The 21,463-nt window shown below is 35.0% G+C and overlaps 3 protein-coding genes across 3 annotated transcripts; 1 reads left to right on the forward strand and 2 right to left on the reverse strand.

Annotated features, from left to right (window-relative positions):
- Nucleotides 1-72: 72 nt before the first annotated feature.
- On the reverse strand, nucleotides 73-7,261 carry LOC135078859 (pickpocket protein 28-like). The gene is made up of 14 exons (XM_063973424.1): nucleotides 7,219-7,261; nucleotides 6,963-7,145; nucleotides 6,744-6,873; nucleotides 6,402-6,520; nucleotides 5,736-5,844; nucleotides 4,928-5,079; nucleotides 4,583-4,715; nucleotides 3,378-3,470; nucleotides 3,155-3,294; nucleotides 2,918-3,048; nucleotides 2,783-2,842; nucleotides 2,462-2,675; nucleotides 1,938-2,111; nucleotides 73-513 (listed from the first exon to the last, which is right to left on the reverse strand). Exons 1-14 carry the CDS (start codon nucleotides 7,233-7,235, stop codon nucleotides 426-428), a joined length of 1,743 nt encoding a protein of 580 aa, XP_063829494.1. The 5' UTR covers nucleotides 7,236-7,261; the 3' UTR covers nucleotides 73-425.
- A 1,497-nt stretch (nucleotides 7,262-8,758) lies between these two features.
- On the forward strand, nucleotides 8,759-19,568 carry LOC135078860 (EF-hand domain-containing protein D2 homolog). The gene is made up of 3 exons (XM_063973425.1): nucleotides 8,759-9,106; nucleotides 17,091-17,255; nucleotides 18,173-19,568. Exons 1-3 carry the CDS (start codon nucleotides 8,937-8,939, stop codon nucleotides 18,423-18,425), a joined length of 588 nt encoding a protein of 195 aa, XP_063829495.1. The 5' UTR covers nucleotides 8,759-8,936; the 3' UTR covers nucleotides 18,426-19,568.
- LOC135078861 (uncharacterized) lies at nucleotides 19,337-20,846 on the reverse strand. The gene is made up of 3 exons (XM_063973426.1): nucleotides 20,620-20,846; nucleotides 20,368-20,437; nucleotides 19,337-20,212 (listed from the first exon to the last, which is right to left on the reverse strand). Exons 1-3 carry the CDS (start codon nucleotides 20,706-20,708, stop codon nucleotides 20,042-20,044), a joined length of 330 nt encoding a protein of 109 aa, XP_063829496.1. The 5' UTR covers nucleotides 20,709-20,846; the 3' UTR covers nucleotides 19,337-20,041.
- Nucleotides 20,847-21,463: the final 617 nt, after the last annotated feature.

Consider the following 21,463-nt stretch of genomic DNA (forward strand, 5'->3'; position numbering starts at 1 on the left):
AAATCACATATGTACAGATGTTTCATAACATTACTTATGTGAGCACGAGATAATAAATAAACAATTTGCTAGTATTATGTAATTATTTTAATATTTCTTATAATTAAGTATGTAATATCTACTGACCTCTCTTAACTAAAATTTCAATCTACCTACTTTCCTTTCATTATTTATAATTATGTATTAGAGTTAGAATTTACATAATTAGGTACCTACTTAAGCGAAAAATTTATAAAAGACAAAAATGCCCATGCTTTCCGTTCAACTACGAAAAATAAAGCGTTTAGTAGGTATTCTAATTTTTTTTACATAAATTTAACAGGTAGATACATGAGTGTGTTTAAAGGTTTACATAATCATAATCAAACGTTCATGATTTCTCAACAAAAAAATATCGTTATCCAAAGATTTCTTAGGTTGGTGCACTAATCAACTTGTAGTTTCGTTTGCTTATTTAGGACGATGTCTGCACGTAGTTTTTCATTATGTCGGCGCCAAATTGCACAAAGAATTCTGTAAATACAAGAAAACTAAGAGACTGCATGTTTCTTCACAGGAATAACAAAAATGACAGGGTTTAGGTTTAAGGATTTACCACACTGGATGTGTTCTGCGGGCAGAGCCGTCAGGTCAAAGTGAACGCAGCCAGCATCACGTAACTACTACCCGTTCGCGCTAAGTTTGTCGGTCCGTGGAATGCGCGTCTCCTCCCCCAACCGCGATTAAACGCTTAGTTAGTGATTAATTAAACGCAATTAATGTGTCTTATTTTACGCAAATACACAATTTTTATCAATAGTAATAAATAAAAAACATTTTAAATATAGTTTGATAAAGGGTATCCTTCCGTTTGGCCAAATTACTTTTCGCCAAATTTCACTTCGCAAACAACTTATCGCCAAAGTTTCATTTCCCAAATGAACTTTTAGCAACTGTACTTTTCGCAACTAATTCATTTGGTCAAATTATCATTTGGCAAAATTTTACTTGGCAAATGTTTATATGTATAGCAAATGTTTTATTTTGCCAAATATTATATCCCAAATAATTTGTTTGGTCAAATTGACACTTCACATACTTACCCACCGTTACCCACAAATCAAAGCATAAGGCAGATGATCATGGTTTTCACAAGAATTTTATGTAAAACAAAGAGATTGCAGAAAATAGTATGGTTGCAGAAAGTAGGTATCGCAGAAAATAGTAGGTTAGGTTAGGTTAGAACAGTGACCCTTAACGCGCGAAGGCGAGCGAAGCGTGCCGCGGCAGCGGCCGCCGAGCGCTAGAATCACCTCTATTGTTTAATGAATCATTTGGAAATTTCGATAAAAAGAATGAAATATGAAAATTAATTTAGAACAAATTTTATATTATCTACCCACTAAACAAAATAATAACCACAAGCTAATTTGTAGTCCATTCTATGCGATAATCAAATTATTTTGTAAATAGTTTATCGTGAAATATTGTTGCCAAATGTAACATTTGGCAAAACATACTTTGCCAAACAATAATTTGCTAAACAATAATATGCCAAAAACGACATTTGCGAATTAAAAGTTTGCAATAAGTTGTTTTGCCAAATGAGAATTTGCCAAATGAAAATTTGCGAAACGTTGTTTGCGATGTGATAATTTGGGAAACGTGTTTTGGCCAAACATTAGTAATCCTTGATAAAGTTATAGACGTTCCCCTTCGAGTGACGTCATATCACCAGCGGCAAACTTAAAGCGAACGGATAGTAGGTACAACAACATTGTTAGTCAGGACAGAACGCATCCAGGGTGGCAAAATTAGGTATAGGTATAAGGTTTACTTACGTATCACTTATATTATTATCGTTAATCAGGGGGCGTAGTGTGAGTTTACATCAAACGTCTTCGTATACAGATACTTAAATGGTAATCTCAGTAAGAAGAGCACATTTTGTAACTTACCGAAGCGTAAAGAAGTAAAGAATTTCTACGACGCTTAGTATGGAGAATCCCATGAACAGGCCTAGCAGACCACCGCAATTAGCGAGGAAGTCAGTCGGTCCGAACAGTTCAGACCTCCGAGATGTCATGAACTGGGGCTCTTTGAAGAATACGTTCACACGAGCGCGTAACAGACTGTGGAAAAAAGTAAGTAAGTAATTAGTAGTAAGTACCTACTTATCAACTAAAAACATTATTAATATTATATTAGTGAAGATTAGTGATAATAACAGATTGAGCGAAATAGCTCACAAGTCACAACGCGTTGTGGTCCCTCACAGATAAACATCCACATTGCGAAATTCGTTTTATGGACATAAGGCTTTAATAAAAACGCCCACGACGCGTGTGGTAATCATAGAAAGACCACAACGAAATTCGTGACAGTTGAGCTATGTATAGGTATTATACCTACTACCAATATTATAGCATTCGATCTTAAAGAATAAAACCAAACGAGAAATGAGTACATAGGTATTCCTTACTCTTCATCATCTTCACTAAATGGGACCAATCCGGCTTTGGAGACTTTTCTCCAGTCAAAATCCGCCTGTGAGGTTTCCGAATTATACTCGATAGAGGTACACGCGGGAAGGCAATGACATTGAGCAGCCAACTGTCGAGCCCCTTGGATGGTCTTGTTTCCTTCGGCTTCTTCAATATGGAGCCCCTCTTTTATATTGCTCACCACTAGTTCAACTGAAATTTTAAATTTTATTTTTTACAAAATAAGTCGTAAGAAACGACCTAGAAAGACGTGGAGATATGAATGGTATGATGTTTATCAATGCTATTTAGGTACTCACTTTGAGCATTCGTTACACATGCCATTTTTCCAACATTGCATACTGGAATATCCGCAGAACCTGTAAAATACAGAGTAAAATATAAAAAAAAAAGTTTATTTAAAATAGCAATTAGTATTTAATGTAAATACTTACGGAGCATACCGACGTGTACACAACCACACATTGCATTTGTAAAGTTGGTCAAGCATTCCATTTCACAGTTGGATTGAGTGTAGATTTTGAAATATCTGAGGTATCGCTCATATGGGAAATAACATTGACGCCTGTGTTTTATAACAAACAATTAAAATTATTTTAGAACAGTAAACATATTGATAGTTTTAAACTTGATGAACACGGTGCTTTAAGTACGTTTGTAAAATATCTTACCTTTCTGGACTATATGGTTTTAGCCCGTCTGAAGTAGTCATCATATTGGGTTTTATGGCAACAACTATTTCTTGTGCTAAAGGAGAACGAAAATATTGCTGCGATAGACGCGGCAACTCTGCAGGATTGTGTAGAAGAATCTGAACAGAAAATATTTTCAAATTACACAAATATTGAAATTAGGAATATTACATTTGAAAGGAACATTATATTCTTAGCTTACCTTGAAACCTTGTACAGGTCCCTTACAGAGGTAATCTAGATCAAATTTTTTTGATTCCATTACAAAAGAAATACCGGATTTCGCGCCAAATCCCTAAAAGTAATAAGCAAGTAAGCATGACAAATTCAGGTAGAGTTTACTAATACAACAATTTAACACGAGTGATTTGGCAATCAAATTTAATGATAATAATATTAATAACATTAATAATTAACCCCGCAGAGCAATATTTGGGTAGCTGTGGTGAGTAGAGAAATCAAGAGACCTTCATTTGCCTTCATCTTCCCCTTGCCAGAGTGGAACCCAAGAGTCTGCCTTTTCATGAACTAATAGTAGTATAATATACCTACATCATGTTGGATGACAGAGCATGGAATCGTTGCTCTGTGTGTTGGAAATAGCTGTCTAGACTAGATCCAGCTTGCCTGCCACTATCATAAACTGGTCATCACAAAAATCGGCCCACCTACGTTTTACAGGAAAACTCGTTTCTACTGACACAATCATGGTGCCCCAACAATATTGGTGTTATTTGAAAGCCCAATAAATATCCTTAAAGAAAAACACATTTAATTTCCTAATAAACGATTAACATATACAATAAATGTGACTTGAAAAACTTGAAAAAAGACCTCACTTTGGGCTCACCTCTGGGATCAATTAGACCAATTTTTATGGTTATAAAACCAAATAATGATCTCACGTGTCCTCTTTAACAGATGGATAGGGATTAATCCCAACTTAACTGTTTTATAGCCATAAAAGTTGGCTCAAGCGTAACTACCTATTTTTTGAAGAAGTGACTCTGGATTCTTCTACAGACACATTTTTGGGGTAAAAACCTTTCCTTTAATGAAATGAAGTTTAGAACTAGGCTTCTAAATGGTAATATAGTATAGTAATATTGGTGGGAAGTGGGGATGCATACGTTTGAAAGTGCTTGTCGCGGGTGGGTCGATTTTTATGATGACCAGTGTATTTCATGATTATTTGTTTGTTGGATTGAATCTCTCTATCTATAGGTAGGCCTACTTATCAGGACCGAACCACTTTTGACCCGTTGAGCTCTAATAAGTAAAAAAAATTGTTCACAAGAGGCTTACCTACTTACTTACAACACAACAACTTAACATTATTTTTAGGTAACTAAGTAGTAGGTAATTGGTAACTGGAGTATGGTGATTTTAATTCATAAACGGACTTACTGTTGCTCTGAAAGGATAAGTGTTTATAGGTGCCTCAGGGTTATAACCTGATTCTAAATTCCAGGTGTGTTTTGGATCATAGTTCTCTATAGATTTTGGATTTAGCTCAAGATATGGATATTCTCTATGTAAGCTGAAAAAAAATCGTACAAATTATTCACATGATTAATATGAAAAAGAAACTTAAGGCGGCTTAGCACCAGTTTATATTTTTGTATCACAATGGAAAATCTCAACAAGTACCTAATTAGGTACTCTGTGAATGAAAAGTAGAAGCAACAACAAAGCAATATTTATCTATGTTGTTACTTTATTATCGTAACATTTAGTTAGGTATCTACTTACTTTTCAACTCTAAAAAGATCTTCAGCTGGTAACATATTGAACGTGTAACAAAGGCCTTCTTCAGTCAGAATAGGCGAGAACATAGATGAACATTTGCCAGTATTGTCTTGCCATTTACACATAGAAAATGTTTCGGTTAAGTTAGGTGACACCTTAAATTGAGAATTTATTATAAAATAGAACCCTAATATAAAATCGTATAGTAGGTAATAGTGTTTCATAAACAACCAATACACCATAGCCAAAGGCTGCTCAACCTTTTGAAGGACTCTTCAAAAAGTGGTCCGACTGGACCAAACGGTGGATTCAGTCGACAGGTCACTTACATTTCCTATTTCAGTTAATCTTAGAACAAGCGCAATAAAAACTCAATTCAAACCTACTTGCGTGGGCCAATTTAAAATTCTTTCGCCTGGGCCTGAGGTTGAGCAGCCTTGCCATCCTACTTCCTACCAAGTAATACCTATTATAAAATGGCATAATAATGCGATACTAAGTAGGTACCTATTATAAAAAGTTTGGATGTCTGGATGTTTGTTACTCTCACGCAAAAAGTAAAAACTTTACAGTATTAAAGTATTAATGTTTATAACCTAGAATAACATATAGGCTAAAATTTATGACGATCTGTGAGAAACTAATTTTCACGCGGGTGAAGGCGCGGGCAAAAGCTAGTATCCTAATAAAAGTGAACGATATTTAATTTTATTCGTGCTCCGTGTCCGGGTAGGCATAGCACATTTTCGGCCGGTGAGCGCCTGGTCTCAAAAATTAAACATAACTCAATAAAAAAACCTCTCAGACTTACCGATTTAATATTTTCGACTGTTGCAGTACCATTTTTTGATACTATTCTTCCCTCCGCGGGGGACAAATGGGCATCACAAACTAAACATACGTCTTCAAATAAATGAATTCTGAAAAACAATTGATAAAGGTCTTAATTATTTTTCCGTTATTGTTTTAAATTAGTTAAAAAATTTAGAGTATACTCGTATTAGGTACCTATTTACTTGTACTGGTACTGGTGCGGTTTCCATTTAGATAGCAAAAGTTCATAAAACTACCAATAGATGGCGCTATGCTTACTTAGCTCGCGCAAGTAAAGTATTCGGCGGGTCCTTTTATAGTAACATCGTTTTGTATGAAACTTGATTATCATGGGAACAATATGCCGTTGTTTGCAAGATTGGCTTTTATTTAGCAAAGCGACCTAGCATTTCCTCGACTGGACATGGAGTGTCGTGGGTACACAGTAATATTTTCTGGTTTTTTTTTAAATGCTGTAGGTACATGGTTTGGGCTGGTTATTGGTAAGCAAATAAAGCTGGATATCTACCTAATATTATGCTGACCACGCGGTGCTTGACAGGTCATTAATTATGTATGAAAGTTAATATCAGCGTGACAGACACTTGACGAGCCGACTGATAGGACCTTACCGATTCGGAAAAAAAATAACGGAGGAACTTACTCGTTTTCTGTAATGTTGCCGTGGTTCGCGGCTCGATACAAATGAAAGTATTTAGTGTAATTGAACGTAGTCTGCTTGGCCTTTGTTTCTAAACACATAGTCACTGCTGGATACGGTATCTATCAGAAAAAGCCATAATAATATTATGATTAAGTAGTGCGTAAGTCAGCTAATCAGGTCAATATAACTGTGTCCGTGTAGACTCTAGGCATTACCATTACGAACAGTAAAGCAGTAGGTTTTAGGACGAGCAGTTTTAGTGTATAAAAGGTAAATAAAATTATCAAATCTATTTAAAAAACAAAAGATAAAAAAATTGTCTACAGCAGACTGGCACTGTACCTGCCAGACTGGAGTGGTGGTCTCGGCAAAGGTTACGATGACAGGAGTGTCGTTCCATTTTGTATAAACTTTAAATATTTGTAAGGCGCAAAGCACCACACAAGAAATGAACATAAACGTCCAGAACAGCCTATAAAAAATATTATGGTTATGAAGGTAATTTATAATTTCTGGTTCATTATTTTCAAGATAAGTGTGCATAAATATAAATAGACTCACTTTTCCAGAAGTGTCCGTTCCTTTTCCCCAATATACTTGAGTCCATGGAGATTAGAATTTTCCGAATAGTCCTTCAAAGTTTTTTTAATTATTCCAGACTTCTTGCTTTTTATTTTCTTTAGGCTTTCATCATCATCACAGTGATTCTTCTTTGAACCATTGGGTATATCACCGCTTGCCGATCTACAATTATTATTACAATGAATTTAGTTATCAATTAAAAAATAAGGATGAAACACAAGCTTGCTTTGTTAACCTGGAGTGACGCCTCATGATGCGAGTAAGCAATACTTGCAACTGAGACCAAGTCCCGTAGACTTCTGTGAAATGTAGGCTTGGCGACAAATGGAGTAATTTACCATTAACTCCCCCAAGAGACATTACCATCAATTATGAAATTGCGTAGGAGTTCAACATATTATGGCACTATTATTAAAATGCAAATGTAACTTTTATTTGTTAAGTAAGTAGGCCTAACATACGAGTATCTATCCATAGAAAACAACATGACTTATTAAACTAATTGTTTTCTTCAGACATAAGTATCGTCAATGTTTCGTTTCTATAGGATTACTTACTTATGCCTGTGCTTTGCATCATGAATGAGTGATACATAGTTGTCTTTGATAAGTTAAGTAAATTATTAATATTTTAAGTAAAAAAAATGCGATGTTGATTATCATGGCGAATTATTTCGTGTAAAAAATACTTACACCTAAAAAAAAAGAATTGAATTAATAATTTAAATGCAATAATTCATGTTTATTTTATTTTATGTGGTCTTATTATTAGCCTAGGCCTAGGGCCTAGGTAGGTCATAAGTTTAGACTTATGGGATATCGACTGAAACACGCTGTAGCACTTAAATACATGTATACAGGAGGTCACCATGTAAAGGCTTGGCCAAAACATTGAAGCCACATTTAATTAAAAAATAATGGCTAATTTCAATTATTTAGCCTTAATGTGTCTATCAATCATCCAATAAACAATTTCCCATGAGCATAGTAGGCATGAGCATAATATTATATTTTGTGGCATGGGGTAGTGGTGAATCATTTAAAAAATTACCTACCTACATGCTTAATATTATGTCGTCAAATGAGTTAGCAACAATTAACGGTAAGTAAATTGATTACTTACTCAAGAAGGAAAGACCATTAACAATATTTTTTTAATATTATTACGATTAGGTACTTATGCGCGTTAAAATTTAACCCTTAATAAGGCAGAGGGAATATTATGGTGACCACAACCACCACTTAATTATTTTGAACTTTATTCCCTATGCTTAAAGTCCAAAAGCAATGAAAATTTTTGACTAGCTCTGTCTTATTATGGGTTAATAACTTTTTTCATTAAAAACTGGTAGTAAGTAGGTATAGGTACCTACAGTCCTACATAGGTAATAAATATATTTCCCATCGTATTATCTACACTATGTTGAGTTCCTACCCACCTACCCATTCTTTTGAATACACGCATTATTATGCACCAAGAGCTCATTAAATCGTTATAATTAAAATCGTAATAAAAAATTAAATTATCGTATTATTATTATCTCTGATTAAATGGTCTCAACTCTCAACCAACCTGTGCTCTCGCCATTTTAATTAAGTTTATGTAACTAGGTGATCCATAATCCAAACTTAGACTTGCTATTCGAACTACCTAGTTATTTGCTGGGTTATCAAAGAGTCATGCAACGATTGCGGCAAGATAGCCGGTGGATGCCGGTGTGCGCGGCACGTATTTGCGTCGATCCGCGCCGAGACCCCCGCGTCCGCGACTTGATTACGCGAGGGAGCGCGGCGCGAGTGAGGAGGCACTGACTGGCCCGGCGCGGCGTCTGCGGACCGGCCAAACCACCAGTATCCTAAAGGTCGTTGGCGGGGCACAACCTCACGCGGTATCGAACGCCGTCTTGGAAACAAAAAACAATTACCGACCTTTTTTGGCGCGCAAATTATAAGAATGTCCGCCACGGAAGAACTAAGTGGAATTCTCACAAGGAGGCAGGAGATCAATGATAAACTCGAAGAGGGGCTCGAAGTTAAACCTAAATATAAATTTGTTAACGTTTATACGGAATTTCACGAGTTCTCCAGGAAGGAAATAAAACAATACGAGGAGACCTTTAACAAGTAAGTGTAGAGTTATTATGTATTATATTTTTAATAATATTAACCTGGGTAGGTACCTACTTAATGTCTATCAACATACCTACTACAAAATTTTTGTACCTATAATATAGTTTTGAATAGGTAGATTATTTCGTGACTTTGAAATTGTTTTAACCTTGTCACCTACTACGGCTCCAAATCGTTTAAATGCTAGTTTATTTTATGTGATGATAAGAAATATCAACATGCGGCTAAGATACAAAACTGATAGATAGGGCTACTGAAGTAGGTAAATAAAAGTGATAGTGTTCACAACCTATGTAATGTTGAATAGGTATTTATCAAAACCAAACGGAGAATTTCAAGCATTCTATTTAGTATATTAGTAAGATATTTCATTAATAAGTGACGTGTAAATTGCTAAAAATCTTAACCCTTTGACCCATGCATGTAACGTTAATTAACATGTTTGCAATAGTGAAAGCGGGTATAACAAATTACCTAATTCACTCCGAATTGTAATGAAGTTATAACATAACTAGACGCAATTTATTAGGTGAAATGACATCGCATCGTCGTGGGAGACAAAAATGAATAGCGTCACGGCATGCTATGAATAACTTAAACTTTCCTGAGCATAATGCGAAGTTATAACAAAATTCACACGACACAAATGAGTTCTTTGTACTTGAGATTTCATAATAAATCATTAGGTATTTTTGAAAAGCTAACTGTTATAAAAAAGCAATCATAACGAATTTGAAATCAATGTTATGATTTTTTTTCACTTCAAAATGAAAGTGTTATGTTATTAATTATATTTCAAATATGTTTGTAATATGTATGCAGTTATTTATAATCAAACAAATAAAACATCAACAAATATACATACATAAAAGTCGATACATTGTTATTCTGAACTAAATAAACAACTCTGTGGTATCAACAACACAGTAGATAGGTATGATGATGATGTAGTTTCAATGATTGGATCAATTGCTTGCTATTATTAAACAAACCAATGCTAGTTCAGTGAATTGTAACATTGTTATCCTATGTAAAAAGGAGAGATCTATCGATGATGTTGGCGATATTTGTCATTGTTTGACTGAACCCATCACCCACAATATAAAAAAAATGATTTTGTAAAATACTCATTCATTGGAAATAAACTTGAGACTTCGATCATGATTCATTCATAATGTAGAATCCCTCCTCGTATGATAAAAATACAAACGGTTTTATTATTTGTTTAAAAGTGTTAAATGAGGAAATTTATAACATTACCACTATGGATTGTCACACTTAAGTTTCAATGATTCATCTTCTTTACAACAAACTTCTAGGTAAGTACAGATAATATGCGTCAGTGTTGTTGACTAGCTGCCTACCTGTTACATAAACAGAGAAGGCGTTAATTAATATTAGATGTGTTGTATTAACGTAGTAGATAAATCAGACCAATGTCAGTTTGCTTCCGTTATGTTATGTAGGTACATTGTACTTATTTATTTCGTAGGATGATTGGAGAAACAATAATTTGAGAACCCATCAACCAACAAGGTCGAAATTGGTGCATAAGTGATTGAATAATGAGTCACGAATCAAAATGCATCTGAGAGGAAGTCCGGTGTTGAGTGCAGCGACAAAATCAATGTTGGGTCACGCACTCCGCTCGGCTGGCCGAGCCGAGCTCAGCCCACATTGTTTTGTATGATAAAAAAACTGACATGTTGTTCTCTCATATTCTTAGTTGAATTCTAATAAAGAGGTACGTTACGTACCCTATAATATATTATATTATGTATATTATGTAACTAGCTGAAGATGCATTTCGTCAAAAAATCGCGCTCAAAATGTTTATTTGAAATTAGGTCAATAGAAATATTGGTCAACTATCAATGAAGTAGATTTCCTTGAATGAATTGATTACTAAGAATGCTAATAAACTTCTAGTATGGTATTATAGGTGACGACAGCCAGTTTGAATCACTCATTCATTGAAGCACCTGTTACTTTACACGAGGTCGTCATCGTAATCTTGTTTCCTTCCTTTGAAGTTTGATTTTATATTAATCTTAAGGTGACTCACTCACTAATCACTGTAAAAGTAAAGTGATTAGTGAGTCTTCCTAAAGGAAAGATTACTTGAGTTACTTATATTTGAAACAGTAGATTTCATAACTACAAACTGATTTTAACAAAAGAATGGCAAAATAGGCTGTATCTCATGACCTGCATCCGTATCCGTAGGTATATGTATAATGTCCTAAATAACGTTTTTATTTTTCTGCTTCTTAGTGTACTTTTTTGGAATCGTTTATACAGTCGGATATTTCTTTGAATTTATTTTGTTAAGATGAAAATAAATTTCGAGAAAATTAAGGGTTAACTTTTTTCATGATTGTAGGTACATAATCATTTTGGTTCATTATGTAACAGTGCAGTAAGTAATAACCTCTTCTTCTTATTTTGAAATTCATTCGCTCAAGATGAATAATTTTAAGTGTGTGTTTAATGACTATTTTTTAATATTTTTTAAGCGAGCTTCACACGGAATCCTCAACCACAGAGGACCTGGCTATCTAAAATGTATAATATACTATTCTTCTAGTACCTACGCCAATTTGCCATACTTAGGCAAGTAGTAGCAATGAAAGAGTTCCGACAACTCCGACAAGGTCTATTGTAATAAGTGTCGTTATAGCAATTGTAAAATATGCTGTTGGTTGAGTGAGACGTCTTGCCGGGTTCTATTGTTGTGATAATGAAATTTCAGACGGAGAGCAAAGAATACCACACAGGTTAAACACTGAAACACTTTTTAAGGCTGTAATTGTAACGGACGAAAAACATTTACGAGTTGGCAAAGTTGATTTGTAGATTGTATCTGGTGGGTAATTTTGAAAGCAGTTTGGTAATACCCGGTATAATTTTGCAATACTGACCAATGGAATTAATTACATCCATTTCGCAAAGGATGTGCGGTTTAAAGGTAGCATATACGAGTACGGCAATTAAACGAATCTTCCACTGTGTTGTAATGTGAACGTTCTCATAAACTTTATCTTCAGTATTAAATATCGTCATTTAATATAGCTCGCGCTCGGCTGAGTTTTACGAGACAAATAGATACACAGTTAAAAGGAGTTAGCATGACACGGTCGATGGCACATCAAGTTAGACACTATGGCTAATAAGTACATGCATAGTTGTAATCTTGTAATCGAAGGTTGTAATAACTATGTTAAAATGAAAGCTGGCAATCGCGTAGGTACTATAAACAGCAAATAATATAGGCTGCTGACACAGACCACACAACAGCAGCTGCTACTGGTTGCGTGATCTGTGGCTGATGACCATTGTGGGTGTAGAGCTAGCTACGCAGCTACGGGCTACGAGCGTACTTGAAAAGGAGGAAGATCTTATGACATTTTCATGATGATTTTAAATGTAGACAACTGACAGCAACGTTGTGTAAAAATTTTCAAGATTAAGCGCACTCACACGCAGTTCCTTGAATTTTTATAACAGTCATCATTTTTGGGATCGGTTCTCCGTTCTCCCACTGAGTTTGGTTTATTTTGGTCACTCATATTTTTGTGTACACTTTAGGATGCATAAACTGTTTATAGTTTCGAATCCAAAATAACGTGCAAGTTTTGGGTAAGGTACACTTACTTGCACTCAATTAAATGGCAATGCCAGATTTTGTATGGAAGGTGGCGTCTTTTTTTTTTCGCGCGGCCATCGACCAAACTTTGTTTTTTGATTTCAAAATAGTGTTTTAAACCAAACTTACTATGGCATGTATACCTCTAAACTCAGTCTGAACTGAGTTACGAGCATTAGAAGTTTAATTATTTTCATACTAGATTTGCTTTTTGCGCGCAAGTTTTGTAAGAAATTGCAACAAAATATTGCGCTATTTTTTTATTGCGCTGATTCTGCTGCATACTGATGTCTGGAGCCTTTAATGGATGGTATTGTTTGTTTACACATACAATGTCATTATTTTGTTGCAATTTCTTACAAAACTTGCGCCCAAACAGCAAATCTAGTACGAAAATCATCAAACTTCTGATGCTCGTAACTCAGTTCAGACTGAGTTTAGAGGTATACATGTCATACTAAGTTTGGTTTATTACACTATTTTGTAATCAAAAAACAAGGTTTGGTCGATGGCCGCGCGAAAAAAAAAGACGCCAATTTCCGGCATTGTCTTTTGAGAATGCCTTATGGCATTAAGTTCGCCTAATGTTAATATTTTGGGCATTGAAGTATAAATAAATAAATAAATTGTGCTCGTATTAACCTTGTAGTCAACCAGTGTAATCTTAATCCCTTGCGATTTTTATAGTTATGTAAGCGTTTGACTTGAATAGTTACTGTAATAATATGAATTATTTACTAGTGTTGTTGAGTGTCATGCCTGTATCGCGTGTATATTCCACCACGTTAAGTGCAAACTATTTAACAAGCGTAGACACATTTTTATTAGCACTCTTCCTTCTGTTGTAATTAATTTATCAAATGTTTCAGCAGTTTAATGTTCCCACGAATGTTAATACATTACATTACGCACTTGGAATGCTATTAACGTCATTAGATAGTCCGTTTAATTTATTTCAACGCGTTAGACATCGGGTTTATTAAACAGTTAATACCTATTGGTAAAACTTAAACGTGAAGATTGAAATTGTTCTTGTTGGAATAACAAAATAAAGAATAACAATAACAATTTGACTCTACGTGTAAGCGAAACAAATAGATGTGTTAAGTACCGGTTTCGTAGCCTCATAAGTTTCTGCCATACTCGTGTTAGTCTCATGGTCATACCTTCTACTAATAGTGTTATCGATCATAATTTGAGTTAGCCGACTAGTAAAACATAATGCTTACTGTCGCAAACTGAAGACAATTCGTGAAAAACATGAAATATTTGGCAAAGCCTGATTGTATCTCTCCCTAACGTCACGGGCATTAGCCATTTAATTTTTGATTGTAATTTCCTATCTACCAATAGACTAAACTAAAACTGCTTCAGTCCTAGCTAGGTAACTTGCACTTGTCTTGTGTGAATAGAATCCTTATAATAAAAAAATAATTATAAAAGTCAAATTTTGAGAGAGGATGGTGTAAGCTTTGTTTGTTACTTTTTCACGCCACTGAACCGATTTAGATAAAAGGTGTAATAAGTTTTTATCTCGGTTTTAGAATTATGATAATATGAAGAACATATTGGAGAAGGCATATTTTAATGACTTAAATGATTAAAAATTTAAAATATCAATCAGGTGGATCAACCAACCGGACTCTACTGTTCACATCGCTTTTGCCATCGACTGTACGTGTTCAGTTAACTGGCTTACCTTGCCTCACCTTGACGAGACTAGTTTCTAGACAATGCAATTTGTATTCACTCCGTTCGCCGACATTTGACATGTTTCTGTTGTGTTAGTTAAGTATCTTGCAGAAACTGTATCTAGCGTGACCTTTCGTGGTAGATAATGATAAAAAAAACATTCGCATGATAATCGTGGGTAGGTGGACTGTTTTCGCGTGGAATAATGTCACAAGTTTCTTTACTCATTTGTTAATTTAAGTGATTTAAGTTTAAGCAGGTACAAGGTTTTACAAAAAAAATAAAAAGTAAAATGATAAAGATTAAACCCATAAATGTGACGTCTTACTGGGGTTAGTTTATCGCTGTTATCATAGTAACTAGGTAGGCGTACGTAATTAGGCGGCGTAGGGGTTACCTACGCCATATCGAATGACAAATGATCGAAAATCAAAATATCGAATACGTTTCATCGAACGATCAAAATATCGAACGATCAAAATATCGAATGCTCAAAATATCGAACGTTCAGAATATCGAACGATCAAAATATCGAACGATCAAAATATCGAACCATCAAAATATCGAAAGTCGATATAGACGTTTTTATTAAATTTCATCTACCTTGCTCGGCTCCGGTGCATGGTTGTGTTTGGTCGTACAACTTTTCAACAAATGTTCCTCGGCTCCTTGCTGAAGCGTTGTTATTGCCGTACTGCTACAAGTAAATTTATATTTTTGTGTACAATACCAGTACCTAGAATGTTTCATCAACATTTTTGTTCATTGCCATTACAAAGCCCTCCAAAATGAGGACTGTTTTTCCTTTTTGGGACAGGCTAGGCTTATCCCCACGGACATTATTCTCCAAATTTATAAACTTTTCAGGCACAAAAATACTTAAGGCACACATTAACTGGCAAAACAAAACTGTACGACCAAACACAACCATGCACCGGGGCCGAGCAAGGTAGATGAATTAAATAAAAACGTCTATATCGACTTTCGATATTTTGATCGTTCGATATTTTGATCGTTCGATATTCTGAACGTTCGATATTTTGAGCATTCGATATTTTGATCGTTCGATATTTTGATCGTTCGATGAAACGTATTCGATATTTTGATTTTCGATCATTTGTCATTCGATATGGCGTAGGTAACCCGCGGCGTAGTGTCATTAAGAGTTGTTTGTAGATGTGAACATATAGGTACGAGTATGTGGTTGGCTTATAAATAAACCTACGAATCATGTTACATGTTTGCAAAAGTGCCGAACCTACATTGTAACCTACGACTACGAAACAATGAGCAAGTGCGCGAATGCTACCAAAAAACAACAAGGTAGACCTAGGCTCTCATAATTAGTGTCGCTATAATAATTACATAGGTAGGCACCTACCTACCTACCAACCAGCGCGATTCGGTTCTTGCACACGTTCTATCTAGCAAGCTTAGTTATGTAGACACCTGCACATTTAAATAGAAAAATAACGGTTTCCGATAATAGAGCATTGGTGTAACTTTTCCCAAAATAAAGTTTCAGATGTCTGCCTACTAAGTATACACCTACCAAAGCACATTTCTAATAATCCCTACTTAATGTGGTAGGAGTTACAAGTCAGCAAGACCAGTATATTTAAACAACCCAACCAGTAGCGGACTGTATGACTGGATTATCTAATTAAGTAATTATTAGCCGATATGAAATAATGAGGTTGGTATGTGCTTAATTTCAATTAACTAATTAACAACTATAGTGCCATTGTTGCATGCTATATAAAAATGCAGAATTAACAATTAGTAGCGTAGTAGCTGTTAAATTATTGCCTGAGCGAAAGTTATTAGAGTACCTACCTATAGGCACAATATAGGTTTAATTAACATTCATAGTTGGTAGTACGAAACTAGGTAGGACAATGGCACATTCATAACGCGTAACGGGCAACCAACGGACCTTCTTTCTTTTATGAACGGGTAGCGTAGGTATTGTCGTTGTGGTAATGTGAAAACTTGCCACTATTCAGTAGTGGTGACTCAACCTTGCAATCTAGTCTAGTTTTAGCTACTTGTTTCGTAAGAACCTAAGTCAAACGGTCCACTTGCAGTTTTAAAATAAAAATAAAAGTTACTTTGTTCCATCAACATTTCGCCTTACTACTAATGTAGATTGTAGAGTCGACGGCAAATCATTTATCAAACTATATTTTTGTAGCATCATGATTATGATGTTGATGACACACATCACTATTTTAATAAAATGAGATGTTAAATTGATTATTTTAATTAGCAAGAGGCAAAATAAACGCCTCGCGTAAAATTCAGTTTGCTATTTTAACCGAAATTATTTGTAGGATAAGGAAAAGCAAACCATGTGAGGAAACCATTGAGTCATGCTTGAAACCCATTACATATTATTTATTATCAAATGTCCAGCATCATACATAACAAGCAAGTGGCAAGGGGAAGGATAATTCTATTTAGAATATCATGTAACGTGCTTGAGTCTCACTCATAGATGCGCCAAGTAATAAAGTACCTACGTAGGTACGAGACCCCACGAGAAACGAATATCTGTGAACATTGCACTCTCCTATCCGAGCCACTGTGGTTCTGATGATGGACTGCTTGATATTGACCCATGTCCATTTTCCTTTCCAGATTCGACGAGGGTCGCGATGGGTTCCTCGACTTGACCGAGGTGAAGCGCATGATGGAGCGCCTGGGAGCCCCGCAGACCCACCTTGGTTTAAAGGCAATGATTTCGGAAGTTGACGAGGATGGCGATAACAAAATCAGCTTCAGAGAATTCTTACTTATTTATAGGTTAGTATAATAGTAAGTACTACTACGTCCGATCCGATCCGGAACCGTCAGAATAAGAAAAGCCTAGTGAGAAAATATCATACAAATAGTTCTACGACACATTAATTTGCATATTATTATTATAAGTTCCAATTAACGCAATGTTCTTTTATGGCTCTAGCCGAGCTAGCCTAGAGTCATCAAGACGATATAATTTTAAAGACGAATCGACGACAAGTCTATCCATGAAAACAAATTATGATGATGTGAAATTTATTCCTACTACGAAAAACAAATTGCTCAAGTTCTTATCCTTCTGCGTCATAGAACTCATGAATAACAAATCGTTGTGGTTTTCAATTGGACTATTCTTGTTTGTCGGTTTACAGGGTCATTTGTGAATTCTTATGTACCGGAAAATATTATAACGTTTCCAACTATGAAGGAAGTAAAGTTCAGTTTAATTGTAGAAAATATTTAACTCTAGATATTATCGCGTTTGCCCTAATTAGAAAAGGCATAAAAATTATTACGTCGTTCGTTTACAGACACAAATAGTGTCTACGTCTGCGCAGGGAGTGGTGGGTTCGATTTCATATTGATTAAATGAAAAACAAAGGTTAAGTGCGAGTCAGACTCGCGCACTGGGGGTTCAGTACCATTGCTCCCTCATTCATCTTCATCTCTACATTGGATCTGTCTCCTCTTAATTATCTATAACATGAATACAGACTTCCCCACACTAGGTGCGAATAAATTGCTTTATCATAATTCTGGGATTTTTAGGTCAGATGAGTTTAGATTCCCTTGCGAGTTTAGACAGAAAAACAGATATGTATGGCTTGTAGGTCCGATACAAAATACAAAAGCGAGTCAACGCGCCGACGATCAACAGTAAAGAAACATACAATTATATTATTAAATTCGTTAATTTTCAGAAAAGCGAGAGCCGGAGAGCTCGAGTCAGATTCCGGCCTGGAAGCACTTGCAAGACTAACTGAAATCAACGTGGATCAAGTAGGAGTGAACGGCGCAAAGAACTTCTTCGAAGCCAAAATCGAGGAGCTCGCGAAATCCAACAAGTTCCATAACGAGATCATACAAGAGCAGGAGGAAAAGCGTCGCGAAGCCGAGGAGAAAGCCCTTCGAAGGAAGATGTTCAAAGAAAAGGCGGCTCTATTTCAACACTGATAGAGAGCAAAGTTAAGAAGTTGTTTGTATATTCTAGTCTATAAGCTGTTACCATGGCTTAGGGAAGATCACAATAAACGTACTACTATTATGCTAAGGTCATCAATTAAGCATTTCTTGTAATGTGATTGTTATGTTATGCTCGAAGTTTATGATACGTATCATTTTTGGGATAGGTACCTACTTACTTATGTGGTAGTCATGCAAAGTTTTATTTATATTTAGGTAAGTACAGTCGCTAGGAAGTGAACCAGTCACAAAATGACGAATTTCGATAATGATTTTCAATTTAAATGTCTTTACCATGAAGGTTCCAATTTTATTTAGAAATTGACATTTTTATAGTAACAAGTCTACCAATATTACCTACTTCAAATTACGAAGAAATAGAAAAAAACCTCATTACACCCCCCTTTGCATTATTGCTTAAGCAAATTAAAGTTAGCAAAACCAACAAGCCTTATAATTTAAGTTTGGCTATTGAGGACACCTACTAAAAAGATAGTTTGAGACGATAGCATAGCTTAGTAAATACTCGTAGTATGCATGGAATCTTGGAGTAGTTAGGTGATATAATTTTGCATCAAAAATGCATGCAGAGTGCATGCTGGCGACTGTACTAATATTCTGTATCTTATAGGAAATGAAGCAATTGTATTTAAGGACTATGTTAAATTATATTTACAAGGTAATATTATAAGGCAATATAAGTTATTGTTAATTATCACAAATAATGGGCCATAAATGAAATTGTAGGTCTAATCTAGTTAATTGATGTTATTAACAACGTTGCTTATGTGTAACTTACCTAACTCACTTGTTAATATTGTTAAAATAATAATTTCTTTGTGTTATGAAATGATAGATTAAAAACCATGTTACAGAAACAATACTTTTCCATTTTTAAAGCGATAATATATTTTACCAACTGCATTGCTTTTGAACAAATGAAGTTTTAGAGTGATGATAAAGAATTATGTGTACTATGCCAATTAATTAGGTAGTATTAACATTATACAAAGTAATATAAATGCATGTTGCCTTCTGAAATTGTTTAGTAATACTTTACAATTGTCTTTTATGTGATGTTAAATATTAGTCATAAGTGTATTTGGAATAAAAGTTTTATGTACAAAATAGTAATTATTTATTCATTCAATTATTCATAATACATGACATATTATAATATAGTACATCCAAGTATTTTGTATTGATTGATTTAATAAAATAATATTAAAACAAGATGCAAGAGTAGGTGTAACATTAGATTTCTTATTTATTATTTCAAGTAGGTACTACTATGTTATATCATGCTGAGACATCTTTGTTTGAAAATAACCTTTTTAGTCTTTTCTAAAAATGCATCTTGGGCAGTCTTTTCTAAAAATGCATCTAGTTTAGTTATTAGTCCAAGATTTATAACTAAACTAACCAAAACTTGACATTAAATAAATTATTATTATTACAAAGCACATTTTCATAAGTTGCTACCTACTTTATAACTAAATAGGGGCTCATGGTTACCTCGTCTTTACTGCACTTGAATACAATCTTTTGGGGATTACATGCATCTGCCTTCATACATATTTCAATTCAATAAACAATAGTGTTGGCATTTATTGACTATCATCCATGTCAGACGCATTTCGGAATGAATCATGTTGTTCATATGAAACATTTTGCATTGTGTGATTTATATTTAAGTCAATATTCTTTCTTTGTACCCTTGGTAAATTGGTTGTATCAATTTGTTGCATGTTGGCGAGTGTAGATAATAAAGAAGCATTCTGGAACAGAATACATAACTATTTGATTGAGAATTCAATGAATAGTGTTTGTGTTGTGGAGTGATGTTGATATTAAAAATCATATTCGCCCTATTGCTTAATAACTAAGTTTGCACAACAAAGACTGAAATTGAACAATCAATAACAAATATTACCTGAATGATCTGTGCTTCAAATTCACCCCCGCTGCTAGTCAATTGTTTGATTTGTTGCAATTCCATGGAACTGGAACAGAACATATTAATACTGTAAATATAATTTCGTAAAAAAACAACAGCACAGAGCTGGACTGGAGTGGAAGTATTTTGTCAGTCTCAAGACTATGTCATTAGCTGAAAGGCTACTATTTTATAGGCTTATTGACAATATTAGCAAACAATTTATTAGGCATTACAAAATAAACAAACATTTGTCGTAATAGTTGATTAGATGTAGTCAACTCATTCTGTAAATCTTGCTGCAGCTGTTGAAGAGTTACTTGACCCGCTACAGACATAATTATTTAATTGATAGAAGGTGTACAATATTCTAAACGCTTAAGGAATACGATTATTACTTTATTGTATCTGAAAAAGGGAAAATGATTTAATTTACACCACTGTTTTCAAGTTGCAAGTTTCAACTCTTTGGCAGTTGGCCATTTGAAAACTTTTGACATTGACAATTATTTTTATAGTGTTGGCGATAATGAAAAATCATTGACGTTTAAGCTATGGACAGGGCCCCGGCCCCGAGCCCCGATTACGGAATTACGGTAACTTTTATAACGTCTACAATCCAGACGCGTTTCTGATTCTGCGATACGATTGGTCAAAACAGCTGACGTACGCTGTTGAACGACCAATCGTATCGCAGAATCGAGAAGCGTGTCTGGATTGTAGACGTTAAAAGTTACCGTAATCGGGGCTCCGATTACGCTAATTTTTAACATCTCCAATACGTACAACAGCGTACGTCAGCTGTTTTGACCAATCGTATTGCAGAATCAGAAACGCGTCTGGATTGTAGACGTTAAAAATTACCGTAATCGGAGCCCCGATTACGGTAATTTTTAACGTCAACAATCCAGACACGCTTCTCGATTCTGCGATACGATTGGTCGTTCAACAGCGTACGTCAGCTGTTTTGACCAATCGTATCGCAGAATCAGAAACGCGTCTGGATTGTAGACGTTATAAAAGTTACCGTAATCGGGGCTCGGGGCTCTGATCACGCCCGTGCCCGGATGACGAACGAACATCAGCTGTTTTG

Source organism: Ostrinia nubilalis, chromosome 15 (assembly GCF_963855985.1).
Source record: "Ostrinia nubilalis chromosome 15, ilOstNubi1.1, whole genome shotgun sequence".
Taxonomy (NCBI): Eukaryota; Metazoa; Arthropoda; class Insecta; order Lepidoptera; family Crambidae; genus Ostrinia; species Ostrinia nubilalis.